Source organism: Hypomesus nipponensis, chromosome 9, assembly GCF_054491055.1.
Source record: "Hypomesus nipponensis isolate SF chromosome 9, ASM5449105v1, whole genome shotgun sequence".
NCBI classification, from domain to species: domain Eukaryota; kingdom Metazoa; phylum Chordata; class Actinopteri; order Osmeriformes; family Osmeridae; genus Hypomesus; species Hypomesus nipponensis.
In genome coordinates, this window is record NC_140369.1 from 4,700,001 (window position 1) to 4,719,938 (window position 19,938).

Sequence of the window (19,938 nt, forward strand, 5' to 3'; positions counted from 1 at the left end):
CACGCACACACAGCCTTCAACCCTAACATGATGTAATGAATGAGATGTCGCCTTTGCAAACATCTCCATCACTCTCAGACCATCTCTCTTTCTCCCTCTCTGTCTCCCTCCTTCCTTCAGTCTCCAACCATCCCCCTCCCTCCATCTCTCAACATCTACCAATCCACCCCCCCCCCCCCCCAAAAAAAAAAAAAATCTTCAAAACCATGGATTTAATGTTGATTAATTTGACAATTCTCCTGTCGTATTTGTGGAAAATACGTTCACTTAAAAGTATAGTCGCTGAACAATGAATCCCAGCCAGACTAAATGACTTGTGCTCAGGGAGGCAGTTGGAATGTTCAGAGCGTAACCAGTAACAGTTGAAGAGTATTATGCAACTCTATGATTGAACTCTGTATTCATGGAGATTGGTTCAGTGAGATTAGATCTCCCCTGTATGATAATGGTGGTGGAAGACAGCAGTAGTACAGATGACACCACGCTGGTCACAGCAGCCAGGCCAACACTGAAGGAGACAGCTGACATGCGGTGGGCTCTTTCTCATCCATCTTGCGTGTGTTTGTGAGAGTTGGAGTCTGTTTGTGTCTGTGCTTGTGTGTGTGTGTTTGTGTGTCTTGATGAGCAGCCCTACTTGTCATTTATCAGTGGCCTGTCATCACAGGAAGTGACATCGGTGATCTGCCAATTGTTCTTCATTAGCATCCTTGTGTCAGCCCCGGGGATGTGCTGGTCAGTGGTTGGTCCAGATGAACCCAGACCAATCATTCAGAGCTCCAGTAGCCCTGAGAACGTTCTACATCCCACGATGATGTTATACCTCTGACGCACACACACACACGCACGCACATACAACACACACACACACCGATGGCTGCTGGGAGTGAAATGAAAAAATCTCTCCAACCGGGTGGGTTGGGGAGGTGGTGGAAATGATGACAAACTGGAACCATGTTGGGGAGAAAAGGTGTGTGTTTTCTGTGTGTGTGTGTGTGCGTGTGTGTGTGTGTGTGTGTGTGAGAGAGAGAAAGAGCCTTCAGGAGAGATGGTACCACAACAACATGTTTTCCAGATACTCTCAACATGGTCGTCTTCTTTTGAGTCCCCACGGCAACTCGGTCTGAATCTCCTACAACATTCACGCGTCACACGACACGGAAATCAAGCACCGTGCCAGAATCAGATTTGTGACCTACTTTATGTGGAGCCTATTTTCTTCAGTCTTAGTCTGCCACACACATGCCTACACACACAAACACACACAGTCACATGCATGCTCACACACATGCATACACACATGCATACACACACAGACACACACAGACACACACAGACACACACAGACACATGCATACACACACAGACACACACAGACACACACTCACATCTGTAATTACACAGGCATGACAATTGAGTTCTTCATTTGGAGCTCGCTGGTGCTTCCCCCGCAGAATGAGTCTGAATTAAGATTACTATGCCCTGAGACAGATGTCTAACCGTGTGTGTGCGTTTGCGTGTGTGTTCTCCCTGAAATGAACCTCATCAGACAACCAAAGCTAAATGCCTCCTTGGTATGCAGACACGAGGATGATGTGTGCTGTCTGTGCTGCCATCTTTTATCACTGAAATATCCCCAGACTGAGTGTCCTGCCGAGTCCAACTCTTCTTCAATTCGCCCTCGGGGTTTTAACTCACTTCTCAATTTATTTACAAATTACATGTACATGGTGCGGGCTGATTTGTTGTGATTTCTGGCTACTGACAGTTTAACACATAAGAATTCCTTGCTGTGAGTGAGCCTCACCAACTGCTGTGAGATCACACATTTTAGGGAGAAATGAATTGTGAGTGTGTGTGTGTGTCTCACTGTGTGTGTGTGTGTGTGTGTGTCTGGGTGTGTGTGTGTGTGTGTCTGTGTGTCTGTGTGTGTGTGTGTGTGTTGAGCTCTCAGCGTGTCGTCTGCTAATTCAAAGGGACCAACGAGAATAGCCAGACAAGATGTCGTACAGGAAGATGGACACGCTGACATGTTGACGGAAGAAATGGCTGCAGCTTCCTGTCTGTCTGACAGACTGACAGCCTCTGAGTGTGCGTGGGTGTGTGTGTGCTTGTGTGAGTGTGTGTGTGTGTGTTCAGAGCAAGACCAGCTGTGTGTGTGTTCTACAAGCTGTCACAGACATAGAAAGGAGCTTGATCCTGAAACCAGCAATTATCTTCCTTCTGCCTGAGAGCTGAGGGCAGGTCGCACACACACACACACACATACACGCACATGCCCCCACACACACAGGGCCAGCTTGCGACCATAGCAGATGTGTCAGTGGGTCATCCAGGGTTGGAAGTCGCCGATAATCAGTCCTCCTCCCAGACTGCTTTAGCCAGCCAAGCTAAAGCCTAGTTCACGGAGCAGAAGGGGCCCTTTCATCCAAAGTAATTCTCCCCAGTCAGGCTGATCATCTCTGTAACATGGCATGTCTCTGTTTAACAGCTCAGCGTGCAGAGCTTGTTCACGTTGTGACAGGCAGCGTGGCCTCCATTCTCTCTTCCACAGAGCAGAATGCGCTCCGCAGCTTCCTCTGCTCGTCTCTCTGCCGTCTCCGCGTTCTTCTGCGGCCATCTTGGATTCCCTAACCGTCTCCTTCCTTCTTCCTGTGTTTCCAGAGATCAGAGAGACCATCCGCCAGTTCCTGTCCCGCCCGACCACCCGCCCGCGGATCATCTTTCATGCGTCTCCCCGCGCCCGACTCCACCTCAACCATGAACTGTGAGCAGGACTTTGGAGAGGGCGACATGAACGTCACCCTCACACTACGACTCCTCATGCACGGCAAGGTACAGCAGGTTGATTCAGTATGATTCGGTGTGTTTGATTGGGACTCTGCTTGATTCAGTGTGTCTCAGTTTGACTTAGGTTGATTAGTTTGGATTCAGATCGATTCTGCTTGGTTCAGTTCATTAGAACTCAGTTTGACACATTCGATTCTTTGTATTGTAACTACAAGTCTACTTCACAGTATTAGCAAATCATTTTTGGCCTGTGTCATTGTACAAGTATAAAGTGATGACGTCATCTCTGTTTTGTTCTACAGGAAGTAGGCAGCATCATCGGCAAGGTGAGCAGCAACATCCTGTCCTCCCTTCTTCTTCTACAGTCTCGGCACACATTTTAACTTCATTGTAGCAGCAACGTCATATCCTGCTCCCTAGTCTTGTGTCTTCACCGTGTCACATCCTGTCGACTGTGTGTAGCGAGCAGGATCCATGAAGGGGTTTGGTATTCAGAGGACACGGTCAGATCCCTGGTCTCTCTCCTCCACCGTCCTCGCCAGACACTCATGTGCTCCCCAGGGACCAGTCCCCCGCGGCAACCATGCTGCTGTGCAGCCAAGTGTGGCCGACGCTCTCTCCGGCTAGCTCCTTGAAAACACCACACGTTCCCCCCATTTACCTTGTCAGAGACGGGTGCTAATGCCAAGCCACGCCCTGTAGGGGTGGTTTGCTAAGAGGGGTCAGCTGAGAAACAGCCATGGAGCTAATGCCAGTGATGTGTACGTGAATGCAATGTCGCTATGGCCGTTTGAACACCTGTCTCTCCTCTCCCACAGAAAGGAGAAACAGTGAAGAGAATACGAGAGGAGGTAAGCCCTCTGGGTCCACACATCCCTTCCCTCTCTCTGTTTCTTCCCATCCTTCTCTCACCCTCTAACAGACACCGTCCTGACCCCAGCCTTGTGGAGGTGCTGTCGTCACGATGACACATATCAAGAGGAGACCCAGGTGTCCTGGACACTTGACTCTCCTTCTCTTCCTTCTCCTCCTCCTTCTTCTCCTCTCCTTTCGTTTCCTCCCCTCTCATCCTACCATGATAGTAGAGACCGCACAGGAAGCACATGAATATTTAAACGCATATGTGGATCTCAAGGGTACAGGATACACACAAGCATTCAGTCTCCTCCCTCTCTCTTTCTCGACACTCTTTCGTCTGTCCGTCTGTCTCTCTCTGTCTCTCTCTGTTCCTTCTTCCTATCTCTGTTTCTCAGTAGTCTTGACTACCGGAGAAGATCATGCACTATTACACACACACACGCACACACACACACACGCACGCACACACACACAGCCTCCACCAGTGAGCCTTTTTCATTGGGTCAATAAAAGCGTTGACATGACGCTTAATAATGATCTACCCTCCATTCTAGGATGGAGAAGGGATGGAGGAAAATGGAAAGGATGGGGTGGAGAAAAAAAAGGATGAGAGAGAGGAGAGGGACACCCACATATCAGAGATAAAGGGTCATATAGGAGCTGCTGCTGGCGTCAAACTGACGAAACATCTGTTGTGTACATGCATGCTTGTGTGTGCATTATTGTGCGTGCGCCCAGATGCTTGTTTGCAGTGTGCAGGTGCCTGAGCGTGCAGTTTGCCAGCCGTGGTTTCTGCTGGAGAACAAGACAGACTGCTGCCTGCTTTCATTTGAATAAAAATAGACACGCGTCATGATGTGGAGATCTGTCACTCCGAGATGAGCACGATCAACACCAAGAGTAGATCGTTCTCTACCTCTATTACCTCAATCAAAACATTAGCATGGGGCGCAGAGAAGGGAGTCTGTAAAGAGATGTGTGTGTGCAAGTGAGTGTGTGTGTGTGTGTGTGTGTGTGAGAGAGAGAGAGAGAGAGAGAGAGAGAGAGAGAGAGAGAGAGAGAGAGAGAGAGCATCCTTCAGAAGGATAGAGAGCTCATGTATAAGTGAATCAGACAGGTCTGAGTGCTGCAGGACAGTGAATCAACCCTGCAGCTCTACTTATAGGCCTTTCAGATGAGCTATCTCTCTTTTTTCTCTCTCTTTCTCTCTCTCCCTCTCTTTTTTTCTCTCTTTCTCTCTCAGTCTCTCTCTTTCTCTCTCTCTCTCTCTCTCTCTCTCTCTCTCTCTCTCTCTCTCTCTCTCCCTCTCTCTCTCTCTCTCTCTCTCTCTCTTTGCTTAGCTGAATGACTCAGACCTTGGGAGAGATAAAAAGGATGACGTACTTCTCTCTACCCTTTTTTTTCTTCTCCACCTTCACACCATCCACCCACTCCTTCATCCCTTCTTCATCGCCTCCCCCTTTCCTTCCCTCCACTCACTCCCTCTATCTAATTCTCCAGTTCTTCTGCTCCATCCATCCCTACCACCATCCCCCACCTCCCCAATTCACTCTACCTTTGCACCCTCCCTTCTCTCACTCCTCTACCTCCCCCCTCCCTCTCCTCCTCCTCCTCCTATGCATATTTCAGTGTGGAAGCCCAGTCTAGGGATGACAAACAAAGCGTAAACTAGAGAGGGCTGTTCCACTGAAGCATATGATGAATAGAGGAGAGGAGAGGTGGGAGGAATGAGGGAGTTTCTCTCAATCTCTCTCTATCTTTCTCTCGCTCTTTCTGTCCCAAAGCTTAGACTAGCATGCTTTTACACCTTGACTCCTGGTGATCACACACCTCCACCCGGCAGAGCAGAGCAGCGGAATTGATGCTTGTCTTCCTTTCTTTTCACCGTCCCTTTTTCCTCTCCTGTCCTCTTTTGTCTTCTCCCCTCCTCTCCCCTCATGTCTTCCTCTCCTTTCCCCTCCTCTCATCTCCTCTCCCCTCATGTCTTCCTCTCCTTTCCCCTCCTCTCATCTCCTCTCATCTCCCCTCTCTTCCTCTCCTCTCCCCTCCCCTCTTCTCCCCTCCTCTCCCCTCCTGTCCTCACTCCCTTCTCCTCCCCGACCTCCCTCTCCTCCCTCCACCTCGTGCTAACAGAGCAGCGCTCGTATCAACATCTCGGAGGGTTCCTGTCCGGAGAGGATCATCACCATCACAGGGCCCACCGAAAGTGTCTTTAGAGCCTTCACCATGATCACCTTCAAACTGGAGGAGGTAAACCAGCTGGCTCTCCGCTCCTCTCTGGGTCTTTCTCTCCCCTTCCTCCACCTCTTCCTCGGTCGGCTCTCGCCCCCGAGGGGCCTGTGACCGGGTACCCTTACTCTAACCTTTATAGGCTGTACATAGCTGGCATTCATTAAACATGTACAACACACAGACACACACACACACACACACAGACACACACACCCCTTCCGACCCCTCAGCCATCCCCGGGACGTGATTGTCATAGTAACACAAGAGGTGCCTCACAGCCATGTGATGTATGATGCATATGTGGACTCTGGCTTCAGTTCTGTCAGTCTGTCTGACAGTCACACACAAACAGCCATACACACACACACAGCCACACACACACACACATCTGGCTATTCTGTTTTTCCACAAGAAATGGAAAGACATGACGTCATTGTTCTCAGTCACACTCTTACCAGGAACCAGGTACTCAGGGCTTCTTCCTGTTAAACACAGAGGTAAAAGCACTCTGACAACTGAATCCATACTAAAGCAGTCTAATTGTCAGATTATGAATTATGAATCAAAAGCGCAAATGTTACCACAAACAGTACTTCAAACCTTCCTGTAACTGACTGAACCAAGTCAGTAATCAACTCTCTATTATGTTAAAAGAACAAAACAGGAATACGGTGAACATCACTATGACTCAAGTTCTGCTAGCTTGTGTAAATGGGCCAGACTGAGTCAAAGCCACGGGGAACTTTGTTGGGATTTGCCCAGGGAGCTTGGAGAGAGAGCTGGCAATGGAGAGCCAAGCCTCAGCTTGAAAGAACAGGATTAGGATGTTCACAGCTATTAAGACGTATTGCATATTCTGAAATTAAATCTAGGAAGTGACGTTTAAACCTCCCTGATCCAGATTGGGAAACACATGCCCCGTTGGAAATGCGAAAAGGAGAATGGGTGAGACAATCTCGGAACAGGAGAAAGGGTAGATAACAGAAGGAAAAAGAGAGAGGGGGAAAAAATGGTGTCTCTACATTTCCTCATGAATTTCCTCATTCCTCTATTTGATTTTAAAAGCTCCAATATAGGCGGAAATTGACTTTATTATTTCCCAGCAGAACTTAAGAGATTCACATGCGACGCGCACACCAAAACAATCAGTCTCCGAGCCCCCTTGATACAGCAGGCACTTTCTGTTTGCAGAAAAGATGCGTAAAGTGTGCGTTGCATTCGACCGCGGGGGCAGAGTCCGGACCTATCAACATTCCCATCACGTAGACAGTTTGGGGCTGATGGGCAGCCAGACAAGCCTTTGCTATTTACATTTCAAACGCACCCGGAGTCGGGCTGCCTCTAATTGATTGCGCGGCGGCATGGCAGTGATTCTGGCTGTATTTATGAGTAGGTTTAATTAAGAAGAGAGGTGCTGCTGGACTCTTGGATGTGCAGCCCCACTGCTATTGACTGTGCTACAACGCCAGGAGAGAAGAGAGGAGGGGCAGGGAGGAAGAGAGGAGAATGGGGGAGAGGGAAGGAGGGGCAGAGAGAAAGAGAAGAGATGGGAGGAGTGGAAGAGAGGGAAGGAGGGGTTTTGGGAAAGAGAAAAGAGATGGGGGGAGGAGGAGGAAGTAGGGACACTAGGAGGAAGAGAGGGTGGAGGGGGGGGGGGGGGTAGCCCAGACCTGAATACGTTAGACCTGAGCAAACACAAACTATCGCCTTCACGGAGATCGATATAACAGTGAACAAGGTTGTCCCATCCATGTTCAATCAGTGGGAACCCTGGTCTGTCGATGAGGAGAGGGAGGGGAAAAGGGAGAAGAAGACAGGAGAGCAAGAGAGAAAGAGGGGGAAAAGTGGACTGAAAGATGATTAGTTCAATGTTTGTGTGAGGGGCTTTGAAGTCATCCTCTTGCCCAATTTGTTTTAAGGTAAAGAGGGTTGGCAACAGGTCAAAATAACTTCAGTGGCTTTCTCCCTGCGGGGTGTTCAACCAATTACGTGTGTTTCCTGTAGGACCTGACAGCTCTGGTAGCCAATGGCACAGTGACCAGCAAGCCCCCCGTCACCCTGCGACTGGTCATCCCAGCCAGTCAGTGTGGCTCCCTCATCGGCAAAGGCGGGTCTAAAATCAAGGAGATCCGAGAGGTGAGCGGTCTCGTCTCAATACTGTGCATCAGTTTCCTTCTCTCCCCACGTCCTTCCTAGATGATGAATGTAAATGATGATGACCCTACTGTAGAGAGGGTTGCAGGAAACTCTTAAAGGCAGGTCATTTCCTTGATATTTATATTTATATCTAGACATCAATGATCTATTATGTCAGTTTGATCTTCTTGTTCTCACTTTATGTTCTTCTATTTGATATCACACCCCTGCACCTCAGTTTATGTGACAAATAAACCTGTCATTTAAGTTATGTTTCCTCTGCTTCCTTCCTTCTTACCTTCCATGCTTCCTTTACACTTCCCCCCCTTCCTCCCTCCCTCCGTCATGGCGACCAGACCACGGGCGCCCAGATCCAGGTGGCAGGCGACCTGCTGCCTAACTCCACAGAGAGAGGGGTCACCATATCGGGGAGCCAGGAAGCCATCATCCAGTGTGTCAAACTCATCTGCACAGTCATTCTAGAGGTGGGTCTCTCAGACGGAAGCCGTTGCCGGGCAGGATTCAAACCGCCCACCTTCCAAATGTACAACCAATTATTGAGCAACAGAACATTTCAGTTTTTTTTTCAAGAGACATGCTGTGTGACTCTTTTACTCGAATAAGTCAACGTCTCTTGCACCTACATGTGAAAATACGTTGAATAAATCAAGTGTTTAGATTTAGCTGTCTGATTTAGCCACAAGCTCATCAGTATCCACAACAGACACTACCAAACGACCAAAATGTCACAATAGCTTTCTCTCATGTGAAGTGCTCAGATCAGGTAGATTCGTCACGCAAATAATAGAATCTCCGCCAGTGGGAGAACAATCACCTTCAGATATCTGTAGAGTCAACATCAAAAACATGTTCACACAGAGGAATGCAATCAGTTAGCCAATACCTAGAATAGATCCAGTATTATCTGAGGCAGTGCTCTGACTACTTCCAAGGGATTAAACGTGAAAACAGAGAAATCAAAGGCTTTTTCAACTCATTGTGATTCTAAGCACCTTGTGCTAAAGCTACAGAAAACTGCTGACCTTAGCCACACAGATCTGCTTTCATCTGAGGGGAGAATCAAAAAGTTCACACCCTAACTTCTTGTCTTCTCTTCTGCTCCCTTCCACTCCACTTGCAGTCCCCTCCCAAAGGAGCCACTATTCCCTACCGGCCCAGCCCCGTCATGATGTCAGGGAACCAGGTGAGAAAAACCGACCGCTACGTCAAAACAACCCCAACCCAACCTCAGAACAATCTCATGCACGTATTTAACGCGACCTCAAAATAACCTCGGAGCAGACTCTGTGCGAGCGTTCCGGATCAGCTCTTCTGAGAAGCGGCAGCTAGCCGTGTAGCTCTGCGCTATCCTCTATTCTAAGTCTGATTGAACATCTTCCATAAAAGACAGAAATTCAAGGTGACGGTTGGACTGTTCGTGCTCCCCGGTTATATTACAGGACACACGATCACCACCACACCAGGAAGGCTTCCTCAATGCAGCAGAAGGAGCCCTCTGCATACTCTCTACTCACAATGAAATGGAAGCAAAGCTGTTTAGATGTTATATTTATAGCAGCGCGAGACGGCGTTACCTAATCTTGCGACTTCCTAGCTCAGTCTTATCAGGGTTGCTAAGCATCTATCTGACCCGTAACGTTCCCTGGACCTCCTCCCTCCAGCCTGGGGATACATCCTCAGCGCACCTAAACAAACTGGCTCATGTTTATTCAACATCCAGCATGACTATTCATTAGCGTCATGCATATGCGTGCAGAAACACTAATATCAAGATCAATCAGCCTCATGAATATTCAACACCACCACCACCTCCCATCCTCTGATTTTTTGCAAATTCCCAAGAAGTACCAAATAATTGGAGAAAGCAGGTTGTTCCAGCGTGTGCTGAGCGTTTAACTTTGATTCATGTGTTTTGTTGTGTCAGTGTAATCACCAGACCTGGGTCAATTACTATTTCCCAATTCTCTCAAATACTTGTGGTTGATTTGAAACCACACAAATTAAACTCCCCTCAATGACTAACGTATTACATACTTTAATGTAATGGATTTTTGTAATAGCTCCAGGTGTGGTACGTACACAGATACTCTATCTAGGAGAGGATCAATATCCTGTGATTTGCAGCCCGCATCTGTGGAGTGACGTTGACAGCGTGATTACGGTGTTACACTAGTGATGAAACAAGAACAGCATGGTGTTCTCTTCTTTTTGGAGACCTTTGTTATTGTTATAGAAATGTGTCAACGTTATGTTTTAAGTTCTGAAAAAAAGTGTGTTTCCTAGTAGAGGAAGATGGAATGATGTATATCAGTGATCTACCCTAATGCCTTGATTTTTGTTCCTCTTCTGTTCGTGTGCGTGTGTGTGTGTGTGTACGTGTGTGTTTGCGTGTGTGTGTGTGTGTGTGTGAGTGTAGGTGTTTGAAGCATCAGAGTATGGTTCTCACCCTCTGTTCTCAGTGGCTCAGGGAGGGATGGATCTGCAACAAGTAAGTAAGACAGACAGACGGACTTACAAGACAGATAGACAGGCAGACAGACAGACAGACAGACAGACAGACAGACAGACAGAGAGAGGGGAACAGACAGAAAGAAAGAAAGAAAGACCAGCAGTAAGGCAAATCGACAGAGACATGTAGTAAGACAGACAGACAGACAGACAGACAGACAGACAGACAGACAGACAGACCTCCAGGAGGGAGAAGAGGTCATGTGATTACTGTAAGGGCTGTAGATGTAAGTGCTGGAGTAAGAAAGACCAAGACCAACACCTGAACTATTCTGATGACCTGTTTCTCTCACCCAGGCATACACCCTACAGAACCAATATGGCATTCCCCACGCAGAGGTGAGATCAGTAAACATGACTAAAACATGACTCCTCGATGCTTGCTGTGGTTTGTCCTTGGTTTAAGTCAGAGTGTGGAGGTTCATGTTGGATGTGAATGTGTGACTCCTCTCTTGACTAGCTGGCCAAGCTCCACCAGCTGTCTATGCAGCAGCAAGGCCTGGCCCCCATGTGCCAGCCCGCCTCCTCTGGCCTCACTGGTACGTATGCTGCTCTGGGGGTGGGTGGAGGTGCGAGCGGAGCTGGAGGCGGAGGTGCAGGTGGAAGCAGAAACGTTGTCGTTGGCGGGTGCGGGTGGGCCTAAACCCGATAAGCAGATCATGAAATAAGCTGCCCTTCTCAGTGAATGTTCTGACCCCACCTGCACACCTCCAGTCGAAGAGGTCACGTACCCTAAAACCATTTGTTTCAGTTGCCCCGGGTGGAGTCATAAATCAAGTTCACCCAAAGTATCTGACGGTGTTCGGATGGTGTGACCCAGAGGGAGTAGATTATCCTGGTGAAAGTGGGCCAGGACCTGGCAGGATGTATCAGCCTCCAGCAGGATGGGCTTTAACCCCCTCAGCCTGTCACGGCAAGCCAGGGAAGAGGCTTTGGTCTGGGGATCAGATCCACACACACGCTGGGCCTCCCTGGTCCTCCCCCATGCTGACTCAATTAGGAAAGTACGGGAATGGAATGTGTGTTTGGGATGCAGGGTGGAAACTAAGCTGGTGTTCTAGACAGGGTCTCGAGTCATTCACCTCTGGCTAGTAGACGTCTCCGTCCACTAGATCAGTTTGAACTCTTAAGTTCCTGTTTGTGAGTCAGGATTCCAGCTACGAGGCCTAATGTTCCAGTCAGCAGACTCCGGGTGAGTGCTGTTAATGCCTGTTCCTACATCCAGAACCCCAGAAGTGTTCTCTTTCATTTCCTTATGTAAACATCAAATGAATAGCAGCTCAAACGACAAAAGGTCTAGGCAGGCGAGAGCAGGGGGTCTGGATTGTGCCGTCAGGATGCGGATGGCAGGCTTCCATTATGTCCCAGGTAGAAAGCTCATCAGTCACGCTGTGTACCAGTCTATTAACACAGCCTTCTGTGAGGAGGGGGGAGAGGAGAGGAGAGGAGAGGAGGGGAGAGGAGAGGATGGGAGAGGAGAGGAGGGAATGGGAGAGGAGAGGAAGGGAGGGGAGAGGAGTGGAGGGAATACGAAGGGAGAGGAGAGGAGAGGAGAGGAGAGGAGAGGAGGGGAGGGGAGGGGAGGGGAGGGGAGGGGAGGGGAGGGGAGGGGAGGGGAGGGGAGGGGAGGGGAGGGGAGGGGAGGGGAGGGGAGGGGAGGGGAGGGGAGGGGATAGGAAGGGAGAGGAGAGGAGGGAAGGAAAGGAAAGGAAAGGAAAGGAAAGGAAAGGGAAGGGAAGGGGAGGGGAGAGGAGAGGAGAGGAGAGGAGAGGAGAGGAGAGGAGAGGAGAGGAGAGGAGAGGAGAGGAGAGGAGAGGAGAGGAGAGGAGAGGAGAGGAGAGGAGAGGAGAGGAGAGGAGAGGAGAGGAGAGGAGAGGAGAGGAGAGGAGGGGAGGAGAGGGGATAGGAAACAATAAGAGAGTCGAGGAAAGGACAGGAGATGAGAGGAGAAAGGGGACAACCAACTTGAGCTAAGTGGAGCAAAAAACCCAAGTCACAATGGGATCTTATAAAACAAAGAGACAGTATAATCTTTTTATATTATATTGCAGCATGCAAAACCTTCTTCCTGACTACCACATATATCCACCGGTACAAGTGTTTGTGTGAGAGGTTTGAAGGTGTTTCATTGTGATGTCTGTTTCCTGGAGTCTTGGCTAATTTGGGCTTTCGTTTTTCTCAGCAGGGGTGGACGCTAATTCCCAAACCACGTCCCAGGAACTGCTCATCCCCAACGATGTAAGAGCCTTCCGGAAAACTCCAGAACAGGAGATCTCTCTCCCTGTCTCCCTTGCATATCCCTCTCAGATGGGACTTGATCCTGCAGCTCTCTGAGAGTTGGGGTGTATCTCAAGTCCACCTTTAGACATGCAGTCAATATGTCTTGATGTTGAAGTGAACAAAGACCAGTTGAGATTGAGAGTAGCGCATTTTAAACTCTCCCTCCCTCCCTCCCTCCCTCCCTCCCTCCTCCCTCGGTATAAGTCTCAGGGGGGCTCATTGAGGCTCAGATAAAGCTTGCCATGCTGTCTGACTGGCTTAGAGCCTCCACCGTCACAACGCAGGGTAAATAAAGCAACCAGCTAACCACACCTCCCCCCCCCCCACACACACACGCAGACACAAGCATCCCACAGCCTAAACACAGACACACTCATACACACTAATGCCCTTGGCTCTCTTGAGACCATATTAGTGGAGTGATCCTTCAGACTGAGGAGTTACCCAGAATTCCATGGGTCAGTCATGTCAGTGTCACCTCAGGATGACACAGGAACATGTTGGCAGAAAGCCCAGCCCCTCTCTTCCTGTCTCTCTCTTTCTCTATCTTGCTTTCTCTCCTCTCTCTTTCTCTCTTCTCTTCTCTATCTCTATCTCCCTCTCTCTCCTCTCTCTATTCTCTATTTCTGTCTTCTCTCTTTCCTCTCTTCTCTTTCTCTTCTTCTATCTCCCTCTCTCCTCTCTCTCTCTCTCTCTCTCTCTCTCTCTCTCTCTCTCTCTCTCTCTTCTCTATTTCTGTCTTCTCTTTTTCCTCTCTCTCTATCTCCCTCTCTCTCCTCTCTTTTTCTTCTCTCTTTCTCTACCTCTGTCCCTCTCGCTCCTCTCCCACTGTCTCTCTCCTCTCTCTCTCTCCTCTCGTTCTCTCATCTTCTCTCATCAAGCATGGTTTGAGTGTTTGTAAGAAGACAGCCAGTATGACTCGAGAAGCAGGAAGTGAACATCGCACAGACTCAAACACAGAGGAGATACGCAAATGAGGACAGAATCTCTCCTGACACTAATCAATCACCCACACCCACAACTCTGGGTCTGAGGACCCGCCCCCAGCCAGCCAGCGGACAGACATGGACCTCCGCCCGGCCAGCAGAGGAAGGCCGGCTGATGGATACAGCTCTTAATCAGTTTAGATAGGGTCACTCCTCTATCTCATCCCCCCTCCGAGGGAGAACAATACAGGGAGGGATGTGAGGGAGAGGGTTAGGGACTGGTGCATTCTGGGAGACAATAGCCAAGACCAGAGAGGGGCTTAGGGAGATGATAACCAGTGTAGAGGGAGGGGGGAGAGGAAGGGGAGGGAGGGGAGGGGGGAGAGGAAGGGGAGGGAGGGGAGGGGGGAGAGAGGAGGACCAGAGTGGAGGAGGAAACAATGAAATAAGGCAGAGGGTGGAAGAAAGAAAGGAAAAGAGGAAAGGGAGGGAGGAGACGAGTGGGAATGAGAGAGGGAGGATTGAGAGAGGGGAGGCTGTGGGCTTAGTGATGTCCCACCCTCTCAGCCTGAACAAGACCCATCACAAATTACAACTGCAGCAGGGAAGCTCCCTAAAATAGACCCTCTTTTCTGCCTAGGCCAGCACACAGATACACAGAGATACAGAGACATAGAGACACACAGAGACACAGAGACACACAGAGACACAGCGACACAGACACACAGAGACACACAGCGACACAGACACACAGAGACACACAGACACACACAGAGACACAGAGACACACAGAGACACAGAGCAGAGCTCAGCCCCCTCTGGGTGAAGGGAGCAGTTACACTATCTGCCTGTAGGGGGAGCCTCTGAGTTAGAGATTTGAGAGGGTTGTGTGTGTCTGTACATCCACCCTAACCTACCCCACACCACCCCACACCCACCCTAACCTACCTCACCTCACCTCACCCCACACCCACCCTAACCTACCTCACCTCACCCCACACCCACCCTAACCTACCTTAACCCAACACCCACCCACCCAAACCTACCCCACACCACCCCACACCCACCCTCACCTACCCCGCACCCCCCCCCCCCACGCTAGTGTACATGATCACTGTCACTGACATAAATAGTCTACATTTACAGCAAGAGGATAGGGGGCAGAACAGCGAGAGAGCGAGAGGGAGTGAGAGAGAGAGAGAGAGAAGGGACTAAAATAGAACAAGAGGAAGAGATAAAAACGTAGATAGGACTAGAGGCTGTCCATCGATCAGACACATACCAGCCTGCCAACACGTCTGTCCTGGAGTCACTTCAGCATGGCACTGGCCTGACCTGGGATCAGCAGGGTCAAGGTTCTTAGCCTGCCCACACCAGGCCCCTCCCATCACAGACAGCAATCTAACAGGGACACATCTCAGTCCTCCCCTGGCCCTAGCCTCTCCGAGTCCAGTCCACGCCAAGCCGGTCCTCTCCTAGACCCACAAGTTTACTAAACCAAATAATGTCCTAGACCCAGAAATGTCTTAGTCCAGCCAGTAGCCCAGTCCTGTCCTAACACCAGCACTGTCCTAACACCAGCACTGTCCTAGCCCCTGTCCTGTCCTAGTCCCAGCACTGTCCTAGCCCCAGCACTGTCCTAGCCCCAGTCCTAGCCCAGCCCCGCCCTGTCCTAGGCCCCATCTCTCTCCAAGCTTCAGCCCCAACCTTACACATCCATAAACAAAACAAGAAACCCATCTACAGCTGTGCTGTGCTGATCTAGCAGGACCTAAACCAAGGAGTAGTTCCTCTCTCAGGTGCAAGCTCTGCACCCAACAGCACAAACACAGCAGGAAAAACCACAGCAACTCTTTCTTCCGTTCCACACCGCTTGTTCCCCATTTCCTTCCCGCTGTATTGACCACTAAACAGCCGTGTGTGTTCTGGAGGAATTAGACGAGCGTTGTTCCTCCTGGCGGGGAAATCAATACCCACTCAGCCACTGGGAGGGGAGAGGACTGAAGCACACTGGTGTCGAGTCCATGTTCCTGATTGGGTACTTGGTGGTGTTTGAAATTGAAAGTGACCGTTGGATTTGGACTGATTAGGGAGGTACAGGTTCTTTCTCCTAGGGTTATGTTAGAAATACCCTGGGATGGGAGGGAGGGAGGCAGGGAGGGAGGGAGGGAGGGAGGAAGGGAGGGGAGAAGGGAGGGAGGGGAGAAGGGAGGGGAGAAGGGAGGGGAGGGAGGGAGGGAGGGAGGGAGGGAGGGAGGGAGGGAGGGAGGGAGGGAGGGAGGGAGGGAGGGAGGGAGGGAGGGAGGGAGGGAGGGAGGGAGGGAGGGAGGGAGGGAGGGAGGGAGGGAGGGAGGGAGGGAGGGAGGGAATGACGGAATGAGGTCTTAGGATCATGATAACCAGGACAGACAAATCCCACATTCTGCAGGAGTAGGCAGTAAACAAGCCTTGCAGTTGTCAATACAACTGCTGGTGTGTGAGCCAAATTGATCCCTTTGTAAGAGAAATACTATGCTACTGGACAAAGGCTGTAATAACTGACATTTTGTGTTGTTGATGATTACATTATACTAACGATTAGCCATCTAATTGAATGAGTTTATACTTCTATGGTTAAGTCTAAGTATTAGGGTAAATACTTTGTTTAAAAATGTTAGCTAGCTACCTTGTAACAGACTGTGTCCTCAGACCTCTCTATACTGAATGGATTTTTGGGGCATTTCTACTTTTTCAGATAGTCAAGAGTGACAGGTGACAGTGACAAATGTAGGGGAGAAAGAAAAGGGTCATGTAGCAAAAGACCTGGGCTGGACTCGAGTAAGACCTCAGCCTTTGTGCTAGGAACCGGTGAACCTCCAGGGCCCCATGGTCAGACCTCTGGAACTACAAAGTGCTTCCCCCGTCTCCTTCCTCGTTCTCACACATGTCCCGCCCCCTCTCTCTTCAACCCCATCAGCTGATTGGCTCCATCATCGGGCGCCAGGGCACCAAGATCAATGAGATTCGCCAGGTGTCGGGTGCGCAGATCAAGATAGGCAGCCAGCTGGACAGCAGCAGTGACCGACATGTGACCATCACTGGAACACCAATCAGCATCAACCTGGCCCAGTACCTCATCACTTCCTGGTAAGACACAGCACCCGGGACCCACGTTGCGCCAGCCCACACCCAGAAAAGATACAGTGAAATCCATTGTGGGGCGTACAGTTCACTGTTCAATCAAACTCCTCAAAAACAAACAACTGATCCGTGTATCCGACGGGGTCTGCAGCTGCGTCAGACGATCAGGGCCTCTTTATCAGACACAGATGAGGGTCTATCCTAGTCAGGGTCTGTGTTCAAGCCTCAGGCCAACACTAGGAAGAAGCCTTTTGAATGTTTCTTCAGAGCCAGGCTGTGTAGCTGACAGAGTCCCCTTCTCTCTGCTGTCTTGTGTTCTTCCCTTCATCCCTGCCTGTCTCTGAGGCAGCCTGTGTTTCAGACCTGCCCCTCACCACTCCAGCCTCCTCTCATGATAAACACTCTGGCCATTAATATGCAAATAAGAGATTGGAGCCTGGAATGACTTGATATTTCACTTGGCTGCTCTCGCAGAGTGCTCTGACAGGGCGTTTAGACCCCGCCTGTCACCACACAGGTCAACGGTATTTTAACGTTCAGACCTGCTTGGCTGCGATATCTCCGGAGAGTTTCTTCTGAAGGGAAGATGGCACTTTGCGGAAGGTGTCTCTCAGTATAATAAGGTTTAATTGGTTTTTTTTTGCATTTCTTAGTGATTTGACATGTTTGTGTTTGTGTGTACATGTCTGAGTGTCTGTGTTTGAGTGTCAGTATGTGTATGTACGTGTGTGTGTGTGTTTGAGTGTCAGCGTGTGTATGTATGTGTGTATGTGTGTCTGAGTGTGCGTATGTGTACACGTGAATACTTAAATACAGTCACGCGCGACTTCCGCACCGAAAAAACATACTGTTGAAGTTGGTAAATGACATTTCTGGGTCGACGTCCCGCACAGCTTAGTCTAAAACCGCACCGCAATTCGAACAGCGAGTCTCGTTTTATTGTGAGATCTGACACAATCTTAATTGAGTCAAAGGGGTTGTAAGAGCAGCACTGCCGCTCTGACAGCTACGACACAGCAGACTGGAGGAAAGCTCCGCCATGACTGAGGCAAACCCCACCCCCTCTACCCTCATCACATCAGCATCCCTTCTGATCTGCTGATGATTATTCATGCCTGGGATCAGTCCCTGTGGGGACCTCTGCTCCACTCAGCACATCTGTCAGACAACACAGCTCCCCTTCGTTTCTGTTGCGGAGTGTTGCATCAGGACGTGCGTGCATATCGAACGCACCCCCGGTCTAGAAAGCACAAAGATCTGCTCGCTGTGGAGCAGGAGGACTGGAGCAACTTGTCTGCGTTCAGACTGGGGATTTTTCCATACTGCTTCCTCTCCTTGTGCCTTCCTCAGGGAGAAATCACATATCTGACGTGACTGGATTAGTCGCAGCTGTTTAAAGAAAGGCCTGTTTACGGCAATCCAATCATGGTAGATTTAAGGAAGTCCCACAGGACGAAGGAGAGAGATGCAGTAGAGAATCTAAACAGGGCCCATAGCCTGATCAATTTTCCTATCTAATCAGATGCTCGGCTCAGGTTAGCATCACACACAATGTAATTTTCCATTGCATTGGCAGTATTTCTATACCATATATTAACCAATCAATCAAGTAACAATCATTTATTTATGAAGCATGTTTTAAAATGAACAGTTTTTACCAAAGTGCATTACAAAACCATCAATCAAAGAGCACCAACACAATGACACTTTAAACATGACGAATTATACACAGTGGACCTTTCTATTTACCAGTGCATTACTTGGTTTGTGAGGTTTAATCTCCTGAAGAGGAAGACCTCTCCTAATGTATTTGACTTATTTTGTTTCCCCCTCCCAAGCCCCTTCCCCGGCCATCTCCCTGACTTATACAGCACCTCCCCCATGAGTTCCCAGGCCCCCCCTCAAATAATCTGTTGCAACCTCCAGCAAAACACACCTTTATGATTATTTATCTCCAATTTCCTTTAGTTTTGTTTCAGTTTTATTTATTTGATTTCTCTCGATTTCTTTCTTTAACATGTCTTTTATTTAACCTTCTAACCCTTTTCCATCCGGACTCCTCTCCCTTTCCCTGTCCTCCTCCCTTCCCTCCTCCCTCCCTCCCTCCCTCCACCCTCCCTCCCTCCCTCCCTCCACCTCCTATCCCCTCCCTCCCTCCCTCCTCCCTCCCTCCCTCCGTCCCCTGTGCAGTTTAGAGACCGCCAAATCCACCGCCCAGTCCTCCTCCATGTCGGCCCCTGTTGACCTCAACATGAGCTTCACCACCCAGCCCGCCCCTCCTCCTCCCGCCGCATCCTCCGCAGCCTTGGCAGCGATGGGAGCTCTGCCCCACGCTCCCATGATGGGCGCCCCCTATGCCCTCCCCTTGTCCAGCCTCCTGGGAATGAAATCCTACCCCTTCCTGGCACTCTCCTCCCCCTCCGCCACAGCTGCCGCCGCTGCCAGCGCCCCTCCGCACGCCGCCCTGGCCTCCTACACCGCCAAGATCTCCTCCGCCAACGGCATCAAGAAACCGGAGCGCCAGAAGTTCGCTCCCTACTGAAGTTCCCGCTTCCCCGACCCACCCACCCACCCACCCCCCCACCCCCCTCGTCCTCCGCCGTCCAAGTCCGTCCCGAGGAATTGTTGCCGCCGTCGACCACTGTCCGTCGTCCAATAGGATGACCTCCTGGAGGGGAAGGGCTGTTTGTAGTTCTTCCGTTTTGCCTGATGATGTAGTTACGTAGTTTCAACGAAAAAAAAAAAGAAGAAAAATTAAAAACAGTGTGTTTTGTAGCTTGTCCCTGACTACGGTTCAGTGAGAGCCAGGAGAGCTGGTTGGTATAGCTAGTCATAACCATATTTATCTTACTGGCCAAGGAAGCCACTCGAGCAAGCCATAGACTATATCTTCCTCTCTTCTTCCCTTCTTTTCTTCCTTCCTCTCTTTTCTCCTCTAACTCTCCCCTCTTCTATTCTATTTATTGATCTGTACGAGCGATTCCCGCTGAGAGAGTTTATGACTGCCACACTGTTGACTGATGCTGGGCTGCACTGAGGCAGCTTTTACACAGCCCTGCAAGTCTACGTC

At 49.9% G+C, this 19,938-nt stretch overlaps 1 protein-coding gene across 3 annotated transcripts in view; it reads left to right on the top strand.

The window, feature by feature from the left end:
- Positions 1 to 19,413, top strand: part of pcbp4 (poly(rC) binding protein 4) — a 44,171-nt gene extending 24,758 nt beyond the window's left edge. Inside the window, exons 2-14 of one of the 3 annotated variants that reach the window (XM_084704722.1) lie at positions 2,662 to 2,832; positions 3,090 to 3,113; positions 3,606 to 3,638; positions 5,779 to 5,895; positions 7,882 to 8,013; positions 8,370 to 8,498; positions 9,155 to 9,217; positions 10,451 to 10,522; positions 10,840 to 10,881; positions 11,003 to 11,081; positions 12,725 to 12,780; positions 16,705 to 16,874; positions 19,059 to 19,413. In XM_084704722.1, coding sequence (XP_084560848.1) covers positions 2,725 to 2,832; positions 3,090 to 3,113; positions 3,606 to 3,638; positions 5,779 to 5,895; positions 7,882 to 8,013; positions 8,370 to 8,498; positions 9,155 to 9,217; positions 10,451 to 10,522; positions 10,840 to 10,881; positions 11,003 to 11,081; positions 12,725 to 12,780; positions 16,705 to 16,874; positions 19,059 to 19,410 — 1,377 coding nt within the window. In that variant the 5' untranslated portion in view covers positions 2,662 to 2,724 and the 3' untranslated portion in view covers positions 19,411 to 19,413. Of the gene's footprint in view, positions 1 to 2,661; positions 2,833 to 3,089; positions 3,114 to 3,605; positions 3,639 to 5,778; positions 5,896 to 7,881; positions 8,014 to 8,369; positions 8,499 to 9,154; positions 9,218 to 10,450; positions 10,523 to 10,839; positions 10,882 to 11,002; positions 11,082 to 12,724; positions 12,781 to 16,704; positions 16,875 to 18,706; positions 18,962 to 19,058 lie in introns of those variants that run through there. The other 2 variants (XM_084704723.1, XM_084704724.1) reach the window with 2 other exon arrangements.
- Positions 19,414 to 19,938: the final 525 nt, after the last annotated feature.